General features: G+C 37.7%; 1 protein-coding gene across 4 annotated transcripts; it reads left to right on the top strand.

Moving 5' to 3' along the window:
- The first annotated feature begins 1,444 nt into the window (after positions 1-1,444).
- On the top strand, positions 1,445-25,773 carry RELL1 (RELT like 1). 4 transcript variants are annotated; one of them, XR_003924489.1, is made up of 8 exons: positions 1,445-1,610; positions 12,528-12,770; positions 14,594-14,665; positions 15,964-16,021; positions 18,610-18,849; positions 19,540-19,727; positions 23,233-23,511; positions 24,065-25,773. XR_003924489.1 is itself a non-coding variant. In XM_030021215.1 (7 exons), the coding sequence occupies exons 1-6, from the start codon at positions 1,523-1,525 to the stop codon at positions 19,718-19,720; spliced, it is 882 nt and encodes a 293-aa protein (XP_029877075.1). In that variant the 5' UTR covers positions 1,445-1,522; the 3' UTR covers positions 19,721-19,727; positions 23,233-25,773. The 4 variants fall into 4 exon arrangements, 2 of the variants coding, with proteins under 2 accessions (XP_029877075.1, XP_029877085.1); XR_003924488.1 differs by having other exon boundaries at positions 23,663-25,773; XM_030021215.1 differs by having other exon boundaries at positions 23,233-25,773.

The raw sequence follows: 25,773 nt of genomic DNA, 5'->3' as shown, positions 1-25,773 counted from the left end.
TTTCTGCATATTTTCTTTACCAGAAAAGAAGATGGTGGGGGCTGGGGGAGTGCATGTCAGATGGGGTGATTGTCCCAAACAAGAAGGTAGCAGTCTGGTGTACTGAATCTAGCTGTGGATAGCTCTAGTCAGTGGCTTATAAGGATATTTCTGCACACATCGTTGGTACTAGATAAAAAAATAATTCAAGAATGTATCTGCCTTTATAATTATTGCAATATTGTTTCTTAAATGAATGGTGTTTTTTGCTTAGGTATTTAAAATGAACAAAAGCAAGTAAATAAATAATTTAGATTAGAATAATTTAGAGTAATATATTTGGAACTACAGGGAAGCTATAATTGCCTCTGCCTTTATATAAGAACATTATTTAGTTTCATGCCATGTCAGTAGAAAAGTTCAGTTGCAGATGCTGAAATGAAAGTGGGCCAAGGTCTAAGCACGGGAGTCAGTTTACCAGAGTGTAAATCTAAGCTGGAGTTTAGCTGTGAAGAATTAAGGAATAAAGCATGAATTTGAAGCCTTGTGGATGGGAAGAGGTAATAGTGCGAGCATAAGCAATGTCCCTACGCGCTAAGGGACAGCTAATGCAGGGTCATATTTAGTTTCTGAACACTCGCGAGTCCCGGTGCGAATGCTGCAGTGGTGGCGGCGGCGGCAACTTCCACAAGGCCCTGCAGCCCCTCGGGGGAAGCATACCGCCCTGCCCTTACACCAAGTAGCTTCCATGCAGCTCTGATAACAGACTCCCTGTGGGCGTTGGGGAGGCCTCGGTGCAGAGCAACTGCCCTGCCTTATCTCCTCGGCCCTTGTGCGTAACACCACGCTACGCCCTGGCAGTGAGGATGCTCCCGGCACGGTGAGCATGGTCACCGGGGTGGCAGAGGCAGACGAGCCTTCTCTGGCCGCAGCTGAAACCCACTGGTCTCAGGGGAGACGTACCTAAACCTGCCTGGATGAGGGGCTCTGGGCAACCCCAAGAAGGTGGCACAGCTCCCCAGGTGCTCGGGAGTCATCGCAGCACATGACAAACGCTAAGCAAGCAGGGCGAGGAGTCAGCTCAGCCTGCCCAGGGCCCTTTAGGACACGATGCCCCGTCTCCATCTTGTCTCCCTGCTGCACCCCAGCACCGCGCATCCCAGGCTGAGGGGGGCCGAGGGCCGGCCAGGCTCAGAAAATCATGTCTAGGAGCTGCCGTATTAAACTGCTTCTGAGGGTGGAGGACGACCTCCGGAAAATCCTCACAGGACTGCGTAAGAAACGCCTTCCCCCTTCATCAAAACCAGGCCCGGGCACGCTGCGCGCAGCTGCTTCGCGGGCACAGCCCCGCTTCTCCCCCGCAGCAGGCCCGGGAACGCCGGCCGCCTCACGAAAGGCGGGATGCTCCGGCGCAGCACCGCCCCGGGCCGGCGGGCTCCGCGCAGCCGCCGTGCGGGCAGGGCGCGCCCCGCCGCCGGTGGGCCGGGCCGGGTGGCGGCAGCGCGGCAGCCAAAGCGAAGTCAGCGCGGGCGAGGTGTCGGGTATGGCTCCGCCAGCGACGGGCGGGATCCCGCCGACTTCTCCCTCGCTGGGCCCGACGGCTGCCTGGCTGGGCAACCGCTCCGCTCTCGGTGGGTCGCTGTGGCCTCGGTCCTTCGCCGCGGGTGGGAGCTCTGTCGGAGGGGAAGCTTCCAGCCGGGACCCCCGCCCCGCTCCCCGCCGGCGGCCCCTGAGCCTCCCGGCGGGCTCCCACCGCCGGCTGTGACCTCGGCGGGGAGTGCGAGCTGCCGGCCCCGCCGGCCTCCCCCGCCGCTCGGGTGCCTTGGCTGACCCCGCTGCTTCTCCCCCGGGAGGCTCCGCCGCCCCCCACCGCCGCGGGGCCGAAGCGTTGGAGTGCCTGCGCCGCGGCCCGTCGGAGAGCTGCGGGACAGGGGCTTGTCCCCGCTCCGCCCTGGCCCCCGGGCATCCCGGCTGGAGCGAGCGGGAGGAGGAGGTCGAGGCTCGGCGCTGGCAGCGGCTGAAGTTTCTCCCGCCTGTCGGCGGAGCGCGGCCGCCGTCGGTGGCGGCGCTGAGGGGGCGCTCGGGGCGGGAGCGGGGGCTCCGGGGTCCCGCTCAGGCGGGCTGGGAGAACCGCTGCGGTCTGCGCTCCCCGTGCGAGCGCCTTCAGCGGTAAAACGGTTCTGAATGTCGCGACAGTCCCCGCCCCGGACTGTTAACTTAGTCAGGTATGGCCATGAGTTGCGGGAAAAAAGAAGGAAAGAAAAAAAACAAACCCTAACGAACTGTACAAACTCGAGAGTCTGGTAACGCCTCCGTAGTTGCTTTCACTTTAAGCAGGAATCGGATGGCTCGCAAGATAGAAATGCATCAAAGAATTGCTTCTACTTCACTGTCTGTTTTGAGATTAAACTTAGCTTAGTGTTTCGGTTTTGGAAATTCAGTTGACTGTAACCCTTGAGATCTCTGAAGAACACTCGCATACATACAAGCGCCAGAGGAAGTTAGTTTTAAATGACATTTTCTTTGTTTACATCTAACCCCAAATGTTATGGTACTAATAATCTCAAAGTGAAACTGATTTTGTTGCTTTTCTAGTCTGAAGTGGTTTTTTGTGTGTTGTCTGTGCTTCTCAAACGTTTCAAGCTCATGCTTATTTTTATGGGGTGTGATTTTTCAACTTGATCAGCTTTATTACCTTGCGCTGGTATGACATTGATAAGAGCGTACCAGCTTGTTTGAGAGTAAACTTTAAACTTAGTGGAAATGGTTAACATAGGCATACTTATTAGCATAAAATTAAGCAATAAATGTTTCTAGTCTTTCTATACTTACTTTTGTACATCTGTAATTATTACTTGGTGCAGGCCAGCTTGGTCAGAAAGGATTGAGATATCTACCACCTACTATTTGTTTTCTGAAAGCAGGAGGAATGGAAGGCTTGTCATCCAGTCCATCCTTGCCTTCAGGAGAGTGGAAAGAAAGAAGTACTGCTAGGTACAACTGGGGGCAGTAAAATAGTGCTAAAGATACTAGCATTATCAGTCTTTTTTTTTTTTTTCCCCAGATAATTGATTTCACTGAAAAAGTTTAAGCATCTTGAATTTCAAATTCGTGTTGGCTGGTAGCTAGTGCTCTCCAAGGCCCTAATTCTTATTTTTTTCAGGTTTTGTGTGCAGAGGTAGGAGGAGGAGAGGAATTGTGGATTTTTCTTCTTGATCGTGACCATCTTCTTTTTTTTTTCCTTTCCTCTTTTCTCAGTTGCTTTAGTGTAAAGTATCTTAACAGATAAAAAATTAATTTGCTCTTTGATGATTGTTACTTTCGCATATTACTACATGTTTCTACATGTCGAGATTATTACACAATTTACCTACTACTGGCATCTTGAAGAGAATGTAAACAGATGTTTTAGTAAACCAAAGGATGTGTATACATAGGCTTATAGGTACTTTTTACAAATGGTTATACTTGGGATTGCTTTTTTGAGCTTTAAGGTAGTTATGCTGGAGGACTGTTAGTATGCCATGTGCATTGGTGGGATTTAATAATGATAGCAGTAATTTAGTATATCTAGATGAGTAGGATTGTACTTATGAAAGCTAAAAGTTGGCTAGTGTGCCAGGAAATGTGAAAGCTATGAAAGAATTTTCTCCTTCCTCTGAGTTTGCTAAATACTTTCTGTCAGTTTATCTGCTGTATCTTCACACAGGAGATATACTGGTTTTGGTTAAAATTGATTTTTGACTTTTGTAAACTACTGTGGATGTTAGTTTGTATAAATGCATTGATATGATGTGTTTGGTAGCATTGATTTAAGGCGGCTCGCTAGGTGCTGCTTACCCTTGTAAATTTACCTTTGATATGGAATACTTCTAAATATCTGGTGTGTCCAGGAAGGATTTATTTTTTTTTAAAGCAGCCAAACTGGTGAAGTGTGCATTATTAAATGCATATGGTAGCTGCATGCAGGGCATATTTTATTTGAAAACTGAAATTTGAGGAAAAATTTTTTCTGTATATGTTTCTGCAGCATTATCAACCACATATTGTGTCACACACAAGGAATGGACTGAGTCTCTGTTACTGCCCTTCATATTGCAATTTTTCCCTTTCTCAACAGGACAAAACTGCTCTAGATATTCTTCATTGTTTTTCTCATTGAATTCTTAATAATGTCAGATGCCTTCATGGTGTGATTGTTTGGACTGACTGGGTATCTGACAAGATGATTTATTAGGTTTGGTCTTCCTTTTTGGTTCCTAACAAGCTCTATCTGGGAGTGTAGAAATTGCAATGGTTTAAAATTGTTGAGGGTTACATGCATTATACAGTAATGCTTTTAGCTATAGTTTGTTTGCTGTTAATAGGACCTATCTTTACATAGGAGGTATCTCCTCTCTGAATTCCCACCCCACCCCTAGGCTTTCAGGGAAGCCTGCCTAAAACTTTTGCAGACAACTTACTGAAAGTGTTGATGGGGCATGTAATTCAGAAATGGATAGGGATTAGGAAAGAACTCAACAGGGCAGAGACTTACCTCTGAGTAGAAAGCTCTTTCCAGACCTACTGCAAAATTTGCGCACAATCACAATTTTTGTGGTGACTTCAGTGAGCCAAAGACTTGATCTCTAATTTAAGGACTCCTAGCAGGCTCCAGCTTGAGGTACTATGAAAGACTTGTAGTTTTATGGTTTTGAGTACAATGTTGGGGAGTAAGGATGCTGTTATTCAGGAAGGTCATGCCTGAGACTTGCTGCATGCATCTTACTATTAGAGTTTGCAATCAGGTGCAGTTAGAACGAGCTTTAAAGAGACATGGTTGATCATTCTGCTCACTTTTTTGAGATACTGCTTTTGACAAATCTGATGAAGGTTTTGAGGTCTGTTCTTGACAGCAAACCTTAAACAACCTTGCTTAACTTCTAAGGCAATTGGCAGTACTGTTACTAGTTGTCAGTATGTTCTTTCATCATGTGGCTTCCTTTTTCTCATCAGACTTCCTGCTTATTTCACTTCTGGTTGTAGGTTCTGATTACTACAAGGAAGCTAGAAGTTAAGTGGAATTCACAAACTTGTCGAATGTTCCTCTTTGATGATAGGTGTTTTTCCTTTGTTACTCAGTTTATGAATATTCCCCAAAGTACAATTTCCTTGAACAATAGATGAAGCAAATGGTAGGCAATAGGTTTTCTTCACTTAAGAGGTTTTTTCCTCTAGAAAATAAACTTTTTTTTTTTAACCTGTTCTTTGCTGCCTTTTCTAGTTTGCCTGGTCCCTTTTGTAGCTACCATCTTACTAATAAGGCAGAGAAGCCCAAACATTTCCTAAATATCTTTGTGTGTGTCTCTTTTGGACAGTGATATATTTTGACTTGTTACTGAAATTGCTTGTTACTTCATCTGCTTAGTTAGGCAAAGGCAATTTGACTGTGGTGTCTAGAATAGATAAATACTATTTAAATCAGATAACTCTTAAAAAGTATATTTAATTTAAAGTCGCAGAAAACTGCTCTAAATTTACTGTCATTAAAATAAATCCCTGTATTAAATCAGTACATAATTACCATCAGAGTTGTAAACAAATTCACTGCTAAGCACTGGAATTAAGAATCAAAAAATGAAGTTAGACTTTGATAACAGAAAACTCTACTGCAGCTTTAGTAGAATGCTTTATTTTATACCTAAATAAATTGAGTGTACTGAATGAAAGTAAATAGCTGATTTAGAGCTTCTTTCTTTTGAGAAAATATCTGTCACTTCTGAAATGCCAAGGGACATAACCTGGCCGTTTTTGGCAATTAATTTCACTAAAACTCCATTACCTTAGTAAGTTTTTAAAAATAAAGTCAGTTTTCTTAAATTCTTGCTAGTGAGGTATTCAGCATGTATTTTGGAAATTGAGCTAATAACCAAGTTTTTTTATTTTTATGCCTGAATGTAAAAGTGTGTAATTGAAAATCAAAAAAGTTTTCATTTAGATGATGCTTAAAATGAATGCTTTAAATCAAAGTGTACATCCATCCACCTGAGATGTCTGGCCCTGAGGTAGCAAGTGTCATTATAGTTTAATGCAGTTCAAAGCATACTTCCTCTAGAGCCAGGAGAAGGTGAAGCACTAGGTATGATCATCAGGTGCCTTTTCCTTGCAGGGTGCACTGAGGTCACAGCTGCCTGACCATTCCTCCTTGTGGCATTGCCAGCTTAAGCAGTCCTTTGATTATGCCCTTTAAACAGTGTGTAGGTCCACATGGTGAATCGAACTAGAAGTGATCCAGGTATGAAAGAAAGAAAGAAAAAGAGGGAAAAAAAACCCAAAACAACAACCAACCAAACACCCCCCCCCCCAGTCCCCTCAAAGAACCAACAAAGCACCCAAGCAAACCATATTTTGTCTAAATTATTTTGAACCTTAAGTGATTTCTCTTTTTCCACAGATGGGTGAACTGATGCATAAGCTCATGTTGCTACTGAAACATGTTTTCCAGCTGTGTTTAGCTGAGATGTTTGAGCAAATCATTTGCCATATCTGAATATTTCATTTGTCTTGTACTTAAATAGGTTGTACATTGGTTGTGTTTAATTTCTTTAAATTTTAATTAACATTAAGGCCAATAATAGTTTGTTTCTGTATATTGTGAGGTTGGTAGCTACATTTCATTTTCGTGCCTGAAAGCAGGAAATATGATCATGTAACTCCTTGAACTTTATGGAGAAGAAGATAGTGAATATGTATGTACTTATTTTTAGCAGGTAGATTGCTAGAACAATCAAATTTATAAAATGTAAACAACGTTCTTTAAAAGGCATGCCATAAGAAATAAATGGCATGGGCGTAATGGGCAAAATCCAGAGTAACCAAATAGGATTCTTTATCAGTAGAGCAGAGAGAAGATTACATCATTGTTTATGGGCTACTTTTTGTAAATTAAACAATACAAAAACTACTTGAATGTGCTTGAAGTAATCAGCTAGATGTAGATTATGCTTAAGTTTAGTATAGGAGATTTAGAAAAATAAATATAATGCATTAGTTTAATGATAAGTTTTATATTACTTATGTAACAACTAAACAGGTTTGATCTTTGTTACAAAAAGGATTTATTTTTCAAGAATCTGAGTTCTTTAAGCAATATTAAATATTTCTAGAGATTTCTCATATGCTTTATGAAAAGTTTGAGAATTGTCTGTTTAGATCAATACTAAAAGCAAAGCTTTGAGTTAACTGGGGCTCATGTTGGGGAGGTCCTAGTAATCATGCCAAGTATGAAATTTTCAAGTACGTGCAGCTAAAACCAAGGAAAGTAATTCTGTGACTCAGTGCAAGCAGAATCTGATGTTGTGGTAGTAGATACTAAAGGAGGAGTTGTTCTGACCCTCCATTTGCAGTGAGAAAGAAAGTAAGTGTGGAGGGCAAGCTGCTACCTTTGCAAGATCTTTAGCCATGCTTGGCAGATAGTTGTCTAGGTACAGTTAATCCTGTTTTTTGACAGTGGGATGAAGTGGGATGACTGCTCTAAGGTGCTCCCATCTTTTCTGTGAGTTTATAAAACCTTAAGGGGAAAGAAAGTTTGTTACAGAGCAATACCTTTGCTTACATGGTCTGCTCCCGCTTCATTCTTATCACAGCCTCCAAGACATTGTAGTCTTGGAATATTTTCGTGGTCAAACATTATTTTACCAATATGGAGGGAATAGTGTTTAACTAGAATGTTAATAGATTTGTCAAGGCTGTGTAAAAATTGCAGTTTAATGAAGGATGAAATATGTTTTTCATTAGTGTGCTAATTTTTTTCATTCTCTATTCTGTTCCCTAAAGGTGCTGTAAAATTTTCTTGAGCCATTGCTGAGATAGAGGAAAGCTATCTTTGTGTCAGAGTAGTAATGATTAGAACCAGTGTAAAAGACTTGTCTGAGGTTGACTGTCCTTATATTTTACTTTTTAGGTAAGGATTAAGTAAGGGCAGGCAATATTCAATACTTAACATACTCATTTTTAAGCAAATGAGTACATGGGATCTGAATTAGTAGTATGAATGCAATATGGGATCTACAGCTTAACCATAACTTAAAAACATGCTGAATATTGCTCCTAAATCTTTTTATTTAGATCTCATCTTCAAGTAATTTTGATATGTAAAATGCTATACAATGACAGGTATATAAAAATGCGAGGACAGCAAAACACTGAAGCAAATGAATTTCTATATGAATTGACTTGAGTGAAGGAAGATTGCCATGGTCTGAACTTGTCATTAAAAACCATTGTGAAGCAACATCATACATCATGAGAATATGGTAGACTTATCAACAGTCTGTTAATAAGCATAATATGCCTCTGGGGAAGAGGAATAGGGAACGTACAGTGAATGATGTAGCTATGACTTGGGACATAAAATTTATTGCTTATTAGCTAAGCAAGCCTTGTGTTTGCATGATGTTGTAACTGCTGAGGCTTTTGAGGGCAGATTTCCTGATACGTGTAGGGTGTTTAATGAAAGCTGAGTGCTTTGCTCTGCTTATAATGTTACACAACACCAAGTATTTGATCCAGCTAATTAATTTCTTCTGGAATATTTTTGGATTACTTCTGATGAATTTTTGCATCTCTGAACACAAAATGAATGGCATCAAGCAGTTTGTGGACTTTGTGTAAGTTAAGTATTTATATAGAAAAATTATTGACATAATGTTTTACTAGTAATAAGACAAATACCTTGCAAAGTTGTGTGTATTTTGTTGAATTTTAATGGGAGAATTAGATTTTTAGGTATCTAAGGACAAGTGAAGAAAAATCACATAGGCTTATCTATATAGGCTGGTATATTGGAGTATCTGTGTTTGTTAATGCATTTTAAAATGGAAAAAAATACTTCTAAGTATATTTTCCTGCCTAGTTCAAAAGCTCTTTAAATCTCAATCCAATTAGTGGACTAATCTGTGCTACAGAGTATTTAGTTGATAAATTATGAGTTTTTCAACATCCTTCTGTCAGGAAAAAAAGTGCCAGTATAGGCACAGTTCTGGCATTTTCCTTTTTTTTTTTTTTTTTTTTTTCCTTTTAACTCGTATAGGTTGCATCTATACTTTGGGAATGTGTCTAATTGTCAGATTGTAGCTGATGAGGATTACTTATTGGTGTGTCATATGGCAGTCTACCAGCAGAAGTACTAAACTAAATCATAAACCAGATTATGTAGGTAGAAAAAGAAACAGAAAACAAAGAAACACAAACCATGGTTCTTACCATGTAAGCATTTACAGGTGTTATATATTAGGTAGGCTGGGAATATCAACCTGAGTAGTTTCTGATGGTTTGCTTTTTTTGGAGGGTGGGGATAGTATTTAGTGATTGCTCAGCAATGATCTGTCCTTCTGAAAATGCAGTGTAGCTCTGTTGCTGGAGTTGCTTGTGAACTTGAGGTTGGCTCGGGTTTGTACAAATTTTTTTTCTTGTTTGCTGTGAACATTTAATAGTATTTGGGATCCATTTTCCCAGTTCCTTTGTTTTCTTCTGTTGTTTGTATGCAGCTTTGTGAATCAGCTTTGTATTTTAAATTGTATGTATGTTTTCAGTGGCTGTGTCAAGCTGATGGGGTTCCAGGTTGATGATTTAACAATAGTTATGTAGGACATGATACTTTTTTTTTTTTTTTCCACGTAATTAATCATCCTGCCCTTATTTTTGGAGCATACTCTTGAGACTATGGCTCCATGTTACTACAATTACTTTAGGAAACCTTGTTCTAGATGTATTCGTCTATCCTTGCTCATGGTTGCTTATTACTTCAGCTTACTCAGTCTCTTGATTGTCTGGATAGAGCAGTTTACTGAATCAGTGTAACCTGTGGTTTGGCAAAATGACTGCTTAAAAACTGAAGACTTTTTGAGGCATTTTTTCTTAAACCCTGGTCATCTCTGTAATCCAGTTTAAAACTGCTTTCAGGAGCACAACCAGGGGGGTAGCAGAGGACTGGAGGGAAAGGGACAGCTTAAGCTGCTTTGCCTCTGGAGAAATTGTAATTAACCACAACTTGGAGAGTCTGAAGCATGGGCCTTCAGCCATGTCATAAGGCCCACTTGCTCTCTAGGTTTGAAGTGGGAATTACCTCCATGGTTATGGAGGAAATACTAAGAGATGTTATTTGTTTGTGATGTATACTGTCGAAGTTGGATTTCTTAGATTCTGAGATGTTTCAGTCATCAAAATAATACTTCTCTGGTGTGATGGCTTTTCTCCTCCCTGGGAAGTAAATTAAGCTACTTGGTGTGATTAAGTGGGGGGCTTTTTAGCTTTGCTACCTGGTGAGTTAGCAAATATTAAAAAAAAAATTATAACTATTTTATTTTGATATATTAAAACATGAATTATAAAATCTTAGAAAGCAAATAAATTATATGTAAGATCAACTTTCTCAGTTATATGATTGTGTCCATTACCCTTTCCTGACTTTTGCTTCCTTGTACTGTAAAACAATTGCAGCTGTAAAGTGTTACATTGTATGTATTGTTCAATTGTCCTACTTGGGCATAAGTTAAAGCTTCTAAATGTTACTTATGTAGTAAGTTCTGCATACAATTATCTGTAGAATTGCTGGCCTCTCTTAAAAGTGAATAGCTTTCTCTTTTGGTTTTGGGAGCAAGCTAGACCATCTGGCTTTGTCTAAAGCAAACATCCTGAGATTTTGTTTTAACATTTAGCCTCATGATCTAGTCAGTTGTTTGTTTGCATTTCTTTCAATTTTTCTGCATTTCTACTATTGTCTAGAAAATTAGTTTAAGAGAAATGCTTAACACATCTTTTTTTCTTTTTGCTGGTTGGGGTTTTGTCAATTGTTGTTTCAAAGAAGTTCCAGTGTTTTTTCACTTTGAGCAAGTTGCGTATTACTTACTACTGAACTGACAATTCAAGACTGTCCTGAAAAATTCGGAAGTACTTTAAAAATAAAAGGTTTAGTGTTTTGATTTAAAGAAAACTAAGGTAAATACCTATCTGCAGTTTTAAAAATCTTCTTAGCTGTCCATCACCTTACTGGTATTTTTCAAATACAATTTAGTTACACAGCCAATGCAGTAGAGGTGGAATAAGGGTCTTTTGGCAATTTTCTGGAGGCTTCCATTATTTTATTTTTTTTAAAGGGAGAGATTTGATTGTTCTAGACATGACTGTTGTGAAAGTGTCACATAAGTGGTTTCCTGATGAGTCTTCACTCCTTCAACCAGTTTGATTAATGAAACGATTGTGAATTGCCTTGTCCATTTTAACAAGTAGATGGCAAATACCTTGAAACAGTGTTAGATTTTTTTTTTTTATTGATTGTCTTTGTTGTCATTCTTTCCTACTCCAAAAAATTGTTTTCAGCTGAAGTGGAGGACAAGAATAGAGGGTAGAAATGCAGGAATATTCTTGCATGTTGGAAGAGTAATATTTAAATCTTTATTATATGGGGTGGGGAATGTGTATAAACCTAGAGGTTCAGAAGGAATTTTGAGTATGCAAACGTGTATTTTTGGATTTAGCTGAACAGGTGAACTTTTATACTTTTATATTTGATATATGTGAAGGTACTGAGATTTTAATTTATCTGTGTATATGGGCCATAAAAGTGGGCAAATACTGGAACAGGTTGCCCAGAAATGTTGTGGAATGTCCATCCTTCAAATGGAGCTCACCTGAGCAACCTGATGTAATCAGAGCTGCCTTTAGCAGTGTTCGGACTAAGGAACTTCAGAGGTCACTTCTAATGCAAATATTCTGTAATTTTGGTAGTTCAAAAGCCTAATCTATAACATGGAATATACGTCTGTTAAATTCAGAGCTTAATTGAAGCAAAAATGCTTAATTGTGGGTATAGAGTTAGTGTGTGCCTGTGCTGTAACTTAAATTCTTTCTAAACAAAAAGAAAAGCCTCTTTCCCATCTTGTTTCAAGTTTAAATACAAAATGATTTCCAAATCTTAAACAAGCAAAGAATGAGCCCACCTTATGCTGATGAGTAGAGGGTAAATGTTCTTTCTTTTGTGCCATGAAATCCTGCTGTAAAGAAAAAAATCAAGGCTTTTTCTCTCACACCTGATAACTTTTTCTTTGCAAGGGCCAATACCAAATCCTGTACTTACCTTCAGATTACAGAAGGATCCGTGGTTTTTTTAGCAATTTTGCATGAACTTAGGACTGGAGGAATGGTATGGCATTTTCCTCACTGATGGAAACAAGGAGCAATGGTGGTGGTATTCTGTGAAATATGCAAACCCTCTTGTTGAGATTACAAGCCTATCAGGCTAGAATATTGTTTGTTCTTCACTGTTATATTGAAGAAATATCATGTGGGTTTTTTGTATGTTAGATGTTTTGTAATTGTTTTATGAAGAGGGAATATCTACTGTTACGGGTGTGAGTTCTCAGGCAGTAGAGTATGTGTTTCCCACTCAAGTTATCACAGAAGGTACATCACATTTGACACTATGGGGATTTGGTCATGCTTGTAATTTTCTGAATGCTTTGAAGTGATTTACAGTGTATAGTAATAATTGTGTTTATTCGTTTACATAGATAATGGAGAGTTTGTCAAGGTTTTGTCAAGCTATGGCTTACAGACAACTACTTTGACAACTAAAACTGATGGCAATGATGGCAAGGCTGAACACCTAGAGTATATTGCCTTTGCATTGGTTCCTGTTTTCTTCATCATGGGTCTCTTGGGGATCCTCATCTGTCATGTCCTTAAGAAAAAAGGATATCGTTGCACAACAGAGGCCGAACAAGTAGAAGAAGAAAAACTTGATGAAAAAATAGGTAATCAACAAGTCTAATAAACAGCTTCCTATTTCTGTACATTGCAACTATTATGGAATAACTTATTGTGTGACTTCTGTCATTTCTGTCTGTATTTGACATCAAAACAATATTAAGAAAAATATTTTCATTACCACTATATGTCTGTTGGGTTTTCATCTTTGCCAGTCAAAACTAGGAGTGTGCCAATTTCCCATGCAAGTCCTCTAACATCAATTAAGAGCTTACAGAAGGATCAAAGTGTCCAGCCTATTTTTTTGCTACTATAGACTGCAGCCCGAGTCACCAGATTGCTTTTCTGCATTCCACATGCTGTTAGCAACAAAGTGTTGTTATACATAGTTCTATCTGAGGAGTGACAAAAAGCTGTTGTTTAAGCCTAAAATCTTAGGTTTATGTTTGGCGATCTTAATTTGTTCCTGTTGTGCTGTCATTCTTGCTATAAAACTGAACCCTTGGACTGACTGTCTATGTTCTGTTTTATGTAATGTGTGCTGCTTATAATTTTTTCTTAGATATCTTTGTTTTTGTTCTAATGTTTGTTTGTTTGTGCTCTTGTTTTTATGGTTCCTCATTCCCATATACTTGAAAAATAAACACCTCAAAACCAAGGAAAGAGTGTTACCGCTTGGGAAGGGCTGTAGTAACCCAGTATAGCGTTTGGCTAAGTAAATGCAAGTGGCAAGTCACTTGTAAATACTTTGGGCCTCTTCCTTTCTCCCAGTTAATTACTGTCAGTAGGTTCATAGTAAGGGGAAATTACAGTGGCTGTGTGGTAAGGGTAGAGCCATGTGGTACAGTGATGATGTGTCAGTATGTTCTTAAGCAGTTACTGCCTGGGGCATGCACACAGTGAGTGGGATTATCTGATCTGTTAGTTTGCCTGAGTGGTAACAGCAAGGTGAGTGGTAATGAAAGGGGGACAACTTTTAGGTCTTAGTTTGGGGAAGTAGCTGTGTCTTAAGTTGCATTGCAAAGTCACAGTTATTAGGATGAAGATGAAGTGTGGGTACAGAGATGGGGAAGCCCCTAATTTACTACTTAGAGACAAATTTAGGGTCTTACCTATAAATTTGCCTCAATCTTGTTATTTTTTTTATAAAGCTAGTCATAACAATTATTAGGGAAGGGCAGAGGTCTGCTCTTCATTGTTCTATTTCTCTTCCTGATCTTTCTCTGCCTTCTGAGGTTATTCTGGGGAAGCTTCCGGTATTGTTAATGGGTGTAATCAATTCCAAAAGTATTAAGTATAGTCATGAGGTTTCTTTCTTAAATCCCTTGCTCCTGGAGTCATATGAGAATTCTTTTTTAAATTAAAAAAGTCAAATGTTATGTCCTTGTAGATGTGGTGAGAAGCTTAAATTGAATCCCTCTTATACTAGAAGCTGATAATACCTATTTTAAAATAGTGACTTGGGACAGTTTAACGATTTTTTTTTGGAGTGATTTTTTTTTTTTCCTCCCTTTTGTTAGGATTAGGAATAATGCTCTGTTGTTTGTCGTCTTACTAGCTAGAGAAGGAATTTTCATGTATGCTTGTGAAAATACTGAGTTTATTCAAGTTTTAGATGAATATGTTAGAGCTGATGTGTAGGTTTCATAAACTTGTGTTTGTGTTTTTCCTGAATAAGGACTAAAAAGTCTTAACCTAAGCTTTCCCTCCAAAGTGACAACAGATCTTGTCTTATTTTTATGTAACTTCTTCTGGTGTGTGTTTGTTTTTGTTTTGGCTTGGTTTTCTTTGTTTTTACTTTGTTTTAAAATAACTCAATTCTTGATTGGGAAGGTCAAGATATTGACAACATATTTATTTCCTTGCACAGAAATGAATGAAACTATACATGAGAATAGCGACACTGTGGGACAAATTGTTAACTACATTATGAAAAATGAAGGTATAGTATTGTAATACTGAAGTTATGAGCCTTTTTGTTGGTGTTCTATAATAATGTTTTTTCAGATATTCTGAAGTATGGTATGTTCATGTGTTTTCATTTAATAACCGTTTTGTACATGCTTAACTCTTTGAGGTTGCTTTCAGAAGGCAATAACTTCAAACAAAATAGGGAAGTGTTTTGCTTACCTGAAAATTATTTTGTAGGGTAAGTTTGGTGCATGCATTTCTTGATGTTTTAACGATTTGGTTGGTTGATTTTTTTTTGGTACATCCTTTTTGTTTTGTTTATGAAGTAAAAGCTCAAGGTTGCTTTCTTAATGGCAGTGTTTAAAGCATGTGAAACTTTTATGTTTTGACCAGATTAAACTTTTTGTCTTGAAATGATTCCTGCAGCTGTTGCCTGATGAAAGGTTTGTGCATAACTGAGACAATAGGGTAGACTAGCACTAATGTTGAATTTTGGACATGGTATCTTCATGCGCTGTGTGCGCAGAGTAAAGGATAAAGAAGAAGATAGGACTGAAAAAAAACAAAAATCACAGTTAAGCAGCCCATGGAATGCTTGGTTAGTTCACAATGTATCTGCCCAGGAGAAGAAACATTTAGGAGACTGCTTGTTTTTATAGTACAAGAACCTTTACCCTTTTAATTTTACATTTGTATAAATCAAAGTTCTCCTAAGCATTGAACTGGCTTTGAGTTACTTCTGAATCAAGACTAGTCCTCTGGAAAAGTTGCATTTTTGGGTTTGTTTGTGGGGTTTTTTTTGGTTGGGGGGGGGGGGGGGGGTGTGTTTGTTTGTTTGGTTTGGTTTTTCCTTAATAACTGTTAGGGCTTTAAGCTTGTGTATTTTTCCTCAAGGGTGGGATTAGGTACCCCATGTGTTTTTTAGAATATGTGAGCAATTGGTAGTTCTTGGCTGATAACTAATTTGCATTTTGTAGCTCTCACTTAAACTGTTGTTTTTAATCTGAAGTTGCTTTATACATGTGCAGTGATGACACTGTGGTGAAATGGATGTTTTAAAATTTTCAGAGATCTTTTTATATGGCTTGTATTGGGGCAGAGCTTTGGGTGCAATATGAACTGTAATTTTACTAGCTCACGTTAACAAAATCCTGTAGAATTATATTAACTTTTTTTTGCATAATTTTCTCTCATATCTTTTTGGACATATACATAATGCAATCATCTTTCTTTTAGATGAAATTTCTTTGCGGACCTTTGATTTTGCTGTTTGTTTTTCTAAAGTTAGAGCTGTACACTTTTGAAGAGTTTTATTTATTCTCATTGCAGCAAATGCTGATGTGTTAAAGGCCATGGTAGCAGATAGCAGTGTCTTTGAACCTGAAAGGTAATTACATATCTTTTTAATGCATGTTTCCTGAGGCAACTAAAAATGTACCCTTTCAAAGGATTTTATCTCCTGAGCACTTTTAAGACTACATCACTTCCTTGAGTTACCAGCTAAGAGGATAATACTTTGTTTTCTTTGTGGTGTCTCTGCGTCACTAAATTTTAATGTATGCCCTGGTTAGTAACTGGATTTTCTGGTTATGTGTTCTAGGCATGTGATGCGGATTTATTGCTTTTTGGGCTAAAGATTTACGGAGGCTGCAAATACTTGTTTACTTTAGGGTGAAGTTACTTACAAGTTGGCTTAGTCCAAAGCTACTCTGACTTGAAGGAACAGAAGCAGCACTTGCTTCATTTGGATGGATGCTAACTTAAACCAGACATCTCTTTCTATGTCTCCTTCTGGTTTACTTTTTTCTTTCTAATTGTGGTAATACACATCAGTTGACTGACCCCTTATTTTTTTCACTCTACACCTGTTCAGAGAATTATGTAGGGAAAGTAGTTCAGCCCTTAAGTTGCAGATGCATTATTTGTGTGAAAGTACTTGTATCTGTACATATGTACCTTAAAACTATATCTGTACTACTCTAAATACTCTTCATATGTAATCCTGTGTTCATATTCAAGGCAGATAAGATGAAAGTTCAAGTAGTACTGTGTCACTAATAAAAGAAGTGGGAGTATAGTTTTAGCAAAACAAAGAGTTGAGTATGCAACCGTCTATCACCTGTTTTAACAGTGAGAGGCTTGGTTTTTGAAGAAAAAAATTGAACTTGCAAAAGGAGTTCTCAAGTATAGGACTTATTTTTAAACTTCTATGGTGCAGCAGAAATATTTTTTTGAATTTTAACTCAATGTTTTTGCGTAGGCATGTGTGATGTTATTTTGGGAGTTTTAGACTATTGTTTCAGTGGTGAATTAAAATACAAAAAGTAAGGGAAAAATGATTGTTTGCTCTTACATCCTTTCTGACAGATACTCCTAAAGCTTTAGTAACTCAAGTGCAAATTTCTTTGTAAGTTTGGTGCACTATGGAATGCTTCCTAATGATAGGAATAGTAATGGCTAAGTAAAATCTTGCACTTCTGCCACGTAAAGCCATTAGTTCCTGTCTTTGCTTCAGATGTTGAACAGATTTCCCTTAATAGCATTCTTTATTTGAAGACCATTAAATGTCTCCTGTCAATATTTTTGTTTTGAAAATAAGCATCCAAGTAACTCCAGTCTTTTACGGCATGTTTTATTCCTTTAACTTGTTCTTTCTGTTATCCTTTGGAGTCTCTTCAGTTTGTTAGTATTTTTCTTGAAATAACACTTCTAAAACTGGATGGAACGATCAGCTGAGGTGTGATTAATGCTATGTGATGTAACTTTAGGTTCACAGGTTATACTCCTGTTATTTCCACTGTGAAATTTGTCCTTTTTAAGGAACAACATCATAATGATTCATGTTCAGCTTGTGATCTTCACCTTCTTTTTCTGAAGAATGATCATCTGGCTAGTTGCTTTTTAATCTGGGTTTGTAAAGCACTGAAATTTATGTTGTCCTTACTGCAATACATCCAGTATTTTTCATGAGACTTATGTATGTGTGAATGTGTCTTTCACACACATGCTCTCTTCTGATCATCCTAATTTCTCATCTTGTCTTCTCCAGTTACTATGACTGACCCAAAGTTTATGGGTACTTTAGCTATTCTTCTATTCCATTACCCAAGGAACTATTTAAAATACTGAATATTATCAGGACCAGAATAACAACATTTAGTATATCTTTCCAGTTTCATTTTCTGGTACATCTTTTTTTTTTTTTTTTTTTTTTTTTTTTAAAGCAAGGCATGCTACCTTAAGCAACAGTAATTTTGCTTTTAATGCACTGAGCTCTAGCTTGCTTTAGGAGAATGTGTTGCAAGACACTGTCAAAATTTATGCTGAAGTCCAAAAAAGTACATCTTCTGTTTTCTATCTATGCTATCTGCTTTTCTGTTTTAGAAGCAAATTAGATTGATTTGATTAGATATTCTCAATAGATGCCTTTTCATGGTTGTACTGCTTTTTCTTTCTTTCTAGGTACTTTAAAAAATGTTTTTCTGAAGTTTAAGCTGAATGATCTGTTGATTCCTCTTCTCTTCATGGTAGACATTTTAGTTTTGCCTCTTTGCAATATTGTGGGACTATGCTCTTCTGTGAGTTTTTAGAGATACTGTAGCAATTCTGAAATACTTCCTGTAGTTCTCCAAGTGTGAATTTCATCAGCTAATTAGATGTCTTCTTCATTATAAGTTCATGTAACCTGTTCTCTTCTATTTTAGCCTGGGGTTTTTTTTTTTTTTTTTTTCATTTCCTTGCTCTTTGTTTTAGTTACCTTAACCACATGACTGCATTTGAATTAATTTATGGAAATTATTTTAACTGCAAAAATACGATATTGGAGGGAACCTTAAACCAGACATCCTCTCCAATAAACGGTCCCTGAAAAAACTAGCTATTAGCTAGACATAACTGAAGGTTATCCTTTTTTTCCTTTTTAAGAAACAGGATTTTATAGTAAACATTAAATTTCCTTTATACTTTTTCCTACAGCCCTTTATCTCCTACCTCTCCTGGGAGTCCAACGAGTCCAGGGTCTCCTTTGTCACCTGGTGCTATTCCATTTAAACACAGCTGCAAAGGCCATCACTTCCATACTGTTGGAGGAGTAGTAGAAAAGGATGTTTGTACTCGTTGTAGCCACAAACGATGGCACCTTATAAAGCCAGCTCACAAATCTAAAGAGCACAGAAGAAGTCGTCTTGGAGAAGTCACAGTCCTTTCTGTGGGAAGGTAAGACTTAGGTCGTTTTATTGTATACTTTTCTTAGGGATGCTACAGTGGCCCATGTTGGATCAGATATCCATTGATTCTACTCTGTTTATAGCATCAGTGATTTTTTTTTGTAACCTTGTTACTATTGGACTGAAGTTATTTCTGGAAGAAGTAAAAGTGATTTTTTTTTTTTTTTGGGGGTGTGTTTTTGTTTTGGGTTTTTTTTTTTTTGAACTATGTTAATACATGGGGATTTCCTGTGGGTATAAAGCTATTGCTGTATTGATACTGTCTAAAAAGAAACAAGGATTGCACACTAATAAATTCCTCTGTTTCTGAATTTGATATTTCTCACGTAAGTGTGAGCTATAGAAACCACTTCATTCTGTTTCATTATTTTTAATTCCTAGCTTATGTTGTAGTTGTCTCAGAAAATTACTGTTCTAAGAAGTAGTATGCAATTTGTGGATTCTGCTTTAAAACACAGTTGCCTGAGAAAGTGTGGTTCAGCAGTAGTGAGTATTAAAAGTACACGTAGGTAATAGGAAGGAAGATTGCTCTGAAGGGAAGCTGGGTCCATGTGGGTGTCTGCTCCGATGTCTAGGTCTTGGGACCTGAAAACGTGTTCCTGTTCGTACAGGGGCTACTGAGAACGATCTAACTAATCTCTGGGGAAATACAACTGAATCTTCCTTTTGTTTACCTCAGGTTTAGAGTCACAAAAGTGGAGCACAAGTCAAATTCCAAAGAACGGAAAAGCTTAATGTCTGTTACTGGCATGGAGAGTGTCAATGGTGATACGTCTGCCACGCCTGCGAAACAGGAAGGGAGTGAAGCACCCGCCACGCCTGTGAAACAGGAGATGCAAGAGAGGAGAAGCTCAGAGTAAACTACAGGTATCAACATTGGGAACTCATATTGAAAGTGGTATGTTGTGGAATAAGTGAGGGTAATCAGTAAAGAGAAATGAGGTTGAAAATGTATCAGTTCTGTGTGAAAACTCATCTTTCAGTTTCAAAAGTTTCTACAGAAGTCTGCAAAAATTATATTTGACCACTCAGTTAATGATAAATTGGTAAAGGCTAAATCTACTGAATTCTTACCTAATTGTTTATTTAGACTTTGTAATTAGAGTACATGTTGAAATAAAAATTACTCTGTGGAGGTGGCATCACTGGTCCAGGAAATAAAAGATCTGCATATTAATTTTTGGCAATAAATGATGGTTCAGATTTGGTGGCAATGTGCTTATTACCCAAAAGAAACAAATGCTGCTGACAGCTGCATCACTGGAATAACTACAGTGCTTCTTCCTTATGCATGCTGTCCTGTACTGTCTGCTTGTATAAGTGACTGCTTACTAGATAGTTTTCTGATAGATCAGGGAAGCTTTGGCTAATAAGAATGGAGACACATGAAAATGCTTGTATTGCAGGGATCTAGGGTAGGTTACTAAGCCAGGAGGATAGGGTTTTCTTGTGAGTCATTAAACTCAGTGAATTGCTTGAGGTACCCCATTAAGCATGTCAAAAATGTGTCTGGTGTGGTTTTGAAATGCACCCTCGACTAATTTTTTTTTTTTTAACAGTTAAGAATGTCAGGGGAAAAAAAACCTGTAATTTAATATGGTATGCTTCTAACTGATGACAGACCAATTGATAATCTGAAAGGGAAAGGTGATTTTACACAAATGTGATTCAAAATACAGACCTTGACCCTTGGGGAAGAAAGGAGTCCTGGGGTGACAAAATAAAGGCACTGGATTTGAAGTAAGTGAACAAAGGGCACAGTGCCAAACTCTCTGTATGCTGAGAGAGGATGAAGTCATGTTGTGTCAGCTCAGTCCAGTTTCAAACTCTTAGTAACTGCAAATCTGAGGGAAATGCACAAGTGGTAATTGGGCATGTTTGAAAATGTAACAAGACCCCAAATTCCTCAAGTTTCTTGAGGTTAAATTCTGAAAGGCGAAGGTGCAAGATGTGGCCTTTTCTTTGTTGTTTAAATTGATACAATTACAGAATGTTTTCTCAATGAATAGAAAGGAAAACAAGGTAGAGAGCTGGTATACAATGGGATACTTCCAACTTTTATTGGCAGCACAGGTGACTGTTGAACTAAGCAGAGTGTGTTTGTCTGGACTCTGTGCCTCATCATTATATTACAGCCAATTTTTGGAAACCTTGCCATAGAGGAAGAAAGACTTGGAGATGTGGGATGCTTCCAAATATTTAAAAAGCTGTGAAGGGTAATGAAGTAAATTGTTCTTTTTGCTGAGTGGGTAAGAAGGTAAATAGTAGGCTAATTTGCAAGGAGGTGTTGTTCAGGTTTCAAAAATTATGAAGTTGGAATAAGCTGTCATATCTTCATTGCTGGACATTTGTAAGACATTTGGACAAATGCTTGTCAAAGCCAGTGTAAATACAGCTGGCCTTGCCTTGGAGGTTGGTGGTAGACTGTAAGGATGGTTGGGTTTTTTTGTTTTGCTTTTTGTTCTGTGGCAAATCATAGCTTTCTAGTGGCTGCTGTCTCACTGCTGCTCTGTAATCTGGGAAGAATCTACAGATTTCAGTGAAAGACAAACTTCACTCTTATTTTCTGGTTCAGAATTATCCTGGTGCTCAGGGTTTTTTTTGTTGGCATGGTTTCTTTTTCCTTTCTTCTCTTTTTAAAAATCAGTATTAGCTAAATGTAATAACCTCTTCCTTCACTGTCTGCATTAGCATTTTCATGCCCAGCTAATTGTTTTGTTACTCCTGTGGCTATTTTTTTTTTCTTTTCTATAGCTCTAATGGTAGCATGATCAGACTGTTCGTAATATGATTTTTGACTTAAAGGCAGGCTAGTTATCTTCTCTTTAAACATTAGAAATAGAGAAAAGGGCATATATAAAAATAAAGTTAATTCCAGTGCACTTAGATTTAAAAAAAAAAAGTGATCTTTTGAAATACTCTCAAAATGTTTTGTAGTCCAGTTTTCTTTCTAATTTGTTCTTTCCTCTCCTAAATAAGAAAGCTATTCCTTGTAGTTACCTAAAAGTTGTTCTCTAAATTTAAACCATTACTACTTTAATCTAAAAATAAGCTCTTCTCTAGAGAGATATGATTGTATAGCTATAAAAAAAAAATTAAATGTCCATCTATGGCAGCTTTTTATTGTAGGACCTCCCTTAGGATTAAAGTATTGCCCTTTCTGAAAACAACTGCTCTAATAGCAGAGAAGTGGCTCTGTGGAATCTCTTGTAAAGGTCTCTCCAGTCCAACAGAACTATTTTGTAAATCATCTGGGAAACTAGCCAGGCCCATTTGATATGCACTACAAAAAATAAACAGCTCTTGCTTGAAAGACTTGATACTGTTCCCTAGCATGGTTCTAGATCAGTTTTTGTCCACTGCCATGAAAAGCTGTTCACATATAAACAGGTAGTAGTTAGACCTTTACTTCAGTTACTTATTTCAGACTTCTAATAAATTGTTATAGCTTAATCTACTGAAACTGAACAGGTAGGCAGCATTAAGACTTGTGTGCCTCCAGCCGATAAATTTATGATAAAAAGCATATAGTTTTGGAGAATTTGGCTCAGATCTTCAGATGCAGAGGAAGAAGGCAGACACCTATGTTTGTTTCACTACTGCCAGAAAAGGTTTGTTCTGGCATTTGGAGGCAGTAGATTTGTGCCTTGTGGCCTGACATTAACCAGTTACTGAGAGTTTCTGTATGAGATGGAATTCCTGAGGTGGGCAGTACCTGAATGACGTAATATTGCTGGTTGCTTGTGTTCACTGCTACTCTTGAGTTCAGGGTTTTTTTTCCCCTAAACTGACATGTTCTTAGTATTTTCTTGAAGTGACCTCTACAGTGTTTCAGCTTATACTAGTGTCTTGCTGGCTGCATCATTTGAAGTTGTAGCATGTCTTCTCCATGTCTCAAACATCCATGTTCTCAGCAGACTCCACTTCATCAGTTAAGTTTATTTAAAATATGTTTAGTGGCATATAAAAAAAGTAGTAGATATACAGCTGATAGTTAAAGTTTTCAGTTGAGCTCTTGCACATCCATTTGTAAGCTACTGCGTAAAGAAAACTTCGGTACTGGTGCACTGAAGCTACGTAACATTTTCCATTCCTAGTGTCCTTTTCAAAGTTGTGTGTGTTTTGCACTGTGATGTGATTTGTCAGTTTGTCCATGTGTTTGTCCATCCTTTCATGAGTACCAGCTGAATTTTTAGTTCTTCTCCTTTAGGATTTCACATGCTAAACTTGCAATGCACAGCAGCCACTTCATGCGATTGTGGCATTTTTTTTCCATTTCAGAGCATCTGCTAACTTTTTAATTGGTGTGTTCATCCTAAAACTATTCTTGCTATTTAGGCTTATTTTTAGAATTGTTTTCTTCTTCTTGCAGGTGGAACTTTTAGAAGAAGCTTGTCTGCTAGCACTTTGGAGAAAACTGAAAACTCCCAAGAGATGCATACTATTTAAGGAAATATATTTATGGCACTGTAGCATTTTACAAGTTCTGTGATGGCATCTATGCAAGGTTCTTCCTTACCACTTAATGGTTCTTCACCAGTAAAATCAGTAAGATTTAGACAGAAATACTGTTGAGCTGTGTGGACCTCGTACCAAATGTTGGGCTTCATCTTGGAAAGAAAAAATACATATAAGTTTTTGGACAGGAAAGGTAAAAGCCTTATCAAATAATCTTAATTTTTTTGTACTTAGACAAGCATTTTTAATGAGCTTAATATTACGAGTAATATGATTCCCTGTGGATAAACTGTCTTCATCCCTTTGGTCCATCTGGATTTTTCTCCTCTGTTCTTCCCCTCCAGAATTGACAAGTGTTTGCTGAAGATAAAAGCCAGCCTTTGGAAGATGAAAATATTCTTTTAATCCTACTGCTAGTAGCCAAGCAAAACATACAAGGAAATAATTAATATTAGCCAAAATCTGCATGTGTGCCTTTAGTACATAAGCCCTCAGACTCTGTGAAGGGTATTGCACAGTACAGAGTGGTTCAGCTATACGCAGATGTTAAATTGTCGTCTTTCTCCCCTCTACCTCCCCTTTACTACTAAACATAGGCTGAAGAGCACCTTTTTCTATGCCGTTGGGTGAGCTCTTGGGAAGGTTACTTTCCTCAAGGCCACTTGTCCTCCCGTTTTCTTGTAACTACTCACTTGTATTTGAAGAATGCCTAATAGTTTTGCCTTTCTCTTTTGTTTTACCCACAGGTATTCCTTATTAAGCTAAGGCAACATATTTCAACCATTAGATAAGGATATGGAATATTTGGCATTAAAAATTTATGGAGTATATACTAAAGCACTTCAGAGTGGCTTTATTGGACTGAGGGTAGCTATTTTCATTGGCACCAAAATCTTAAGCCAGTGTCACTCCCTTCATACGTTAACTATGACTTACTGCTGAAAATACCAGTGATGGTTTTGTGATGTTAATTCTTTGTGTCTACTTATGATCTCTGTTTTGTCCTGTTACTTGTTTCAGGGAGGGAAATCTTTGCAATACTTCAGCAAACTTTGCTGTGTAATAGAAACTGAAAAATAACATTTGTTCTGAGTGCCTAAGAATATAAGCTGTAATGTAATGCATTGTAGTAGAGATTGCACTATATTCTGAGAACTGTAAAGTAACTTACTCTGCCTTATGAACTCAATGAAAATCAGTGTTTGTTTGGGAATTGATTTGTTTTAAATGAATACTTTCAATCCTTTTAGTCCAAGTGCTATAAACTGTGTTTCTCCTTCAGATCTGAGAATCAGGTTTCTTCATCAGTTTATGCAGTGTTAACAATCAATATGTACAAAGATAAAAATTAATCTCCTTGCTTATGTGTTAGATACTCCCACATCTTGTACGGAAACATCCCAAGTTATTTTCAGCAAGAGTGAAATAATGTGCTGCTGCTGGTCTTCTTTCTACTTGTATCCACGAGATACTGACTGGACCTATCAATACATACTTTTCACTGATGCTGTATTTTCAAAAAAAAAAAAAAAGGCCCCCCAAGCTCTGAAAAGAATAAATGGTTTATTGTTCCTTTTAAAATGGATATTTTTAGAGATGATTGACCATCCTTGAGAACCCAAAATAACTGTTTGGCCAGGACTGGAACTTCAGTGTTTAGCATCCCTGTTCCCATTAACTTAAACCTGTTTAATCTCTTCAATATTTAAGTATAACATAAACACCAAACTGACCTTACAGGCATACACTTAATATTCTTGAATTTTTTCAAGCTTCGATTATTTCTATGAAGAGCTAATGTTTCTAGAAGAATTTATTTAGTATTGCTTATAGTAGTTAGCTTTCAGTTTCCAAGAGACTGAGAGCTATGAGTATAAAACGTTACTGGAAAAAGGGAGTATTGGGCAAAACCAAGCAGTTTCAAATAATTTTCAGAAAGGAGATACACAGTTACAGACTTTCCTGAAAGCTTAAAAAAAAAAAAAAGGTGGGGGGTGGGGGCGTATTTTGATATTACGGTGTTTTGATACGTGATGGATTATACTGCAAGTAAATTTGCCAAAAGTATGGAAAACAGTTTAAACAGAAATATGTATTTTTTTACTTAATTTAAAAGTAGTTTCTATTTTGATTCCATTGGAAATATGTAGAATAAAAGAAATGAAAACATGTTGGATATGTAAAACATTGTTTACCTGTATAAAATACTTACGTAAGGTATTATAAGACCTGATATGTGCAAGAATTTAATTTGTGCATTGCTACTTCAATAAGAGGATTTAGAAACTGCCTGTTTCATTGCATTTAACACTACACTCTGCTGTTTTGTAGGGGTATGGATATTGCCATGTTAGTTTGCCTTTCTTAAATTTGCATATCAGATGTATTTTTAACAAAATAGTTTATATACAACTTTTGTACTACCAAGCCGTAAATAAAAAATATTGATTCTTAA

This window comes from Aquila chrysaetos, chromosome 1, assembly GCF_900496995.4.
Source record: "Aquila chrysaetos chrysaetos chromosome 1, bAquChr1.4, whole genome shotgun sequence".
Taxonomy (NCBI): domain Eukaryota; kingdom Metazoa; phylum Chordata; class Aves; order Accipitriformes; family Accipitridae; genus Aquila; species Aquila chrysaetos.
This window is presented reverse-complemented; position numbering and strand designations above follow the sequence as displayed.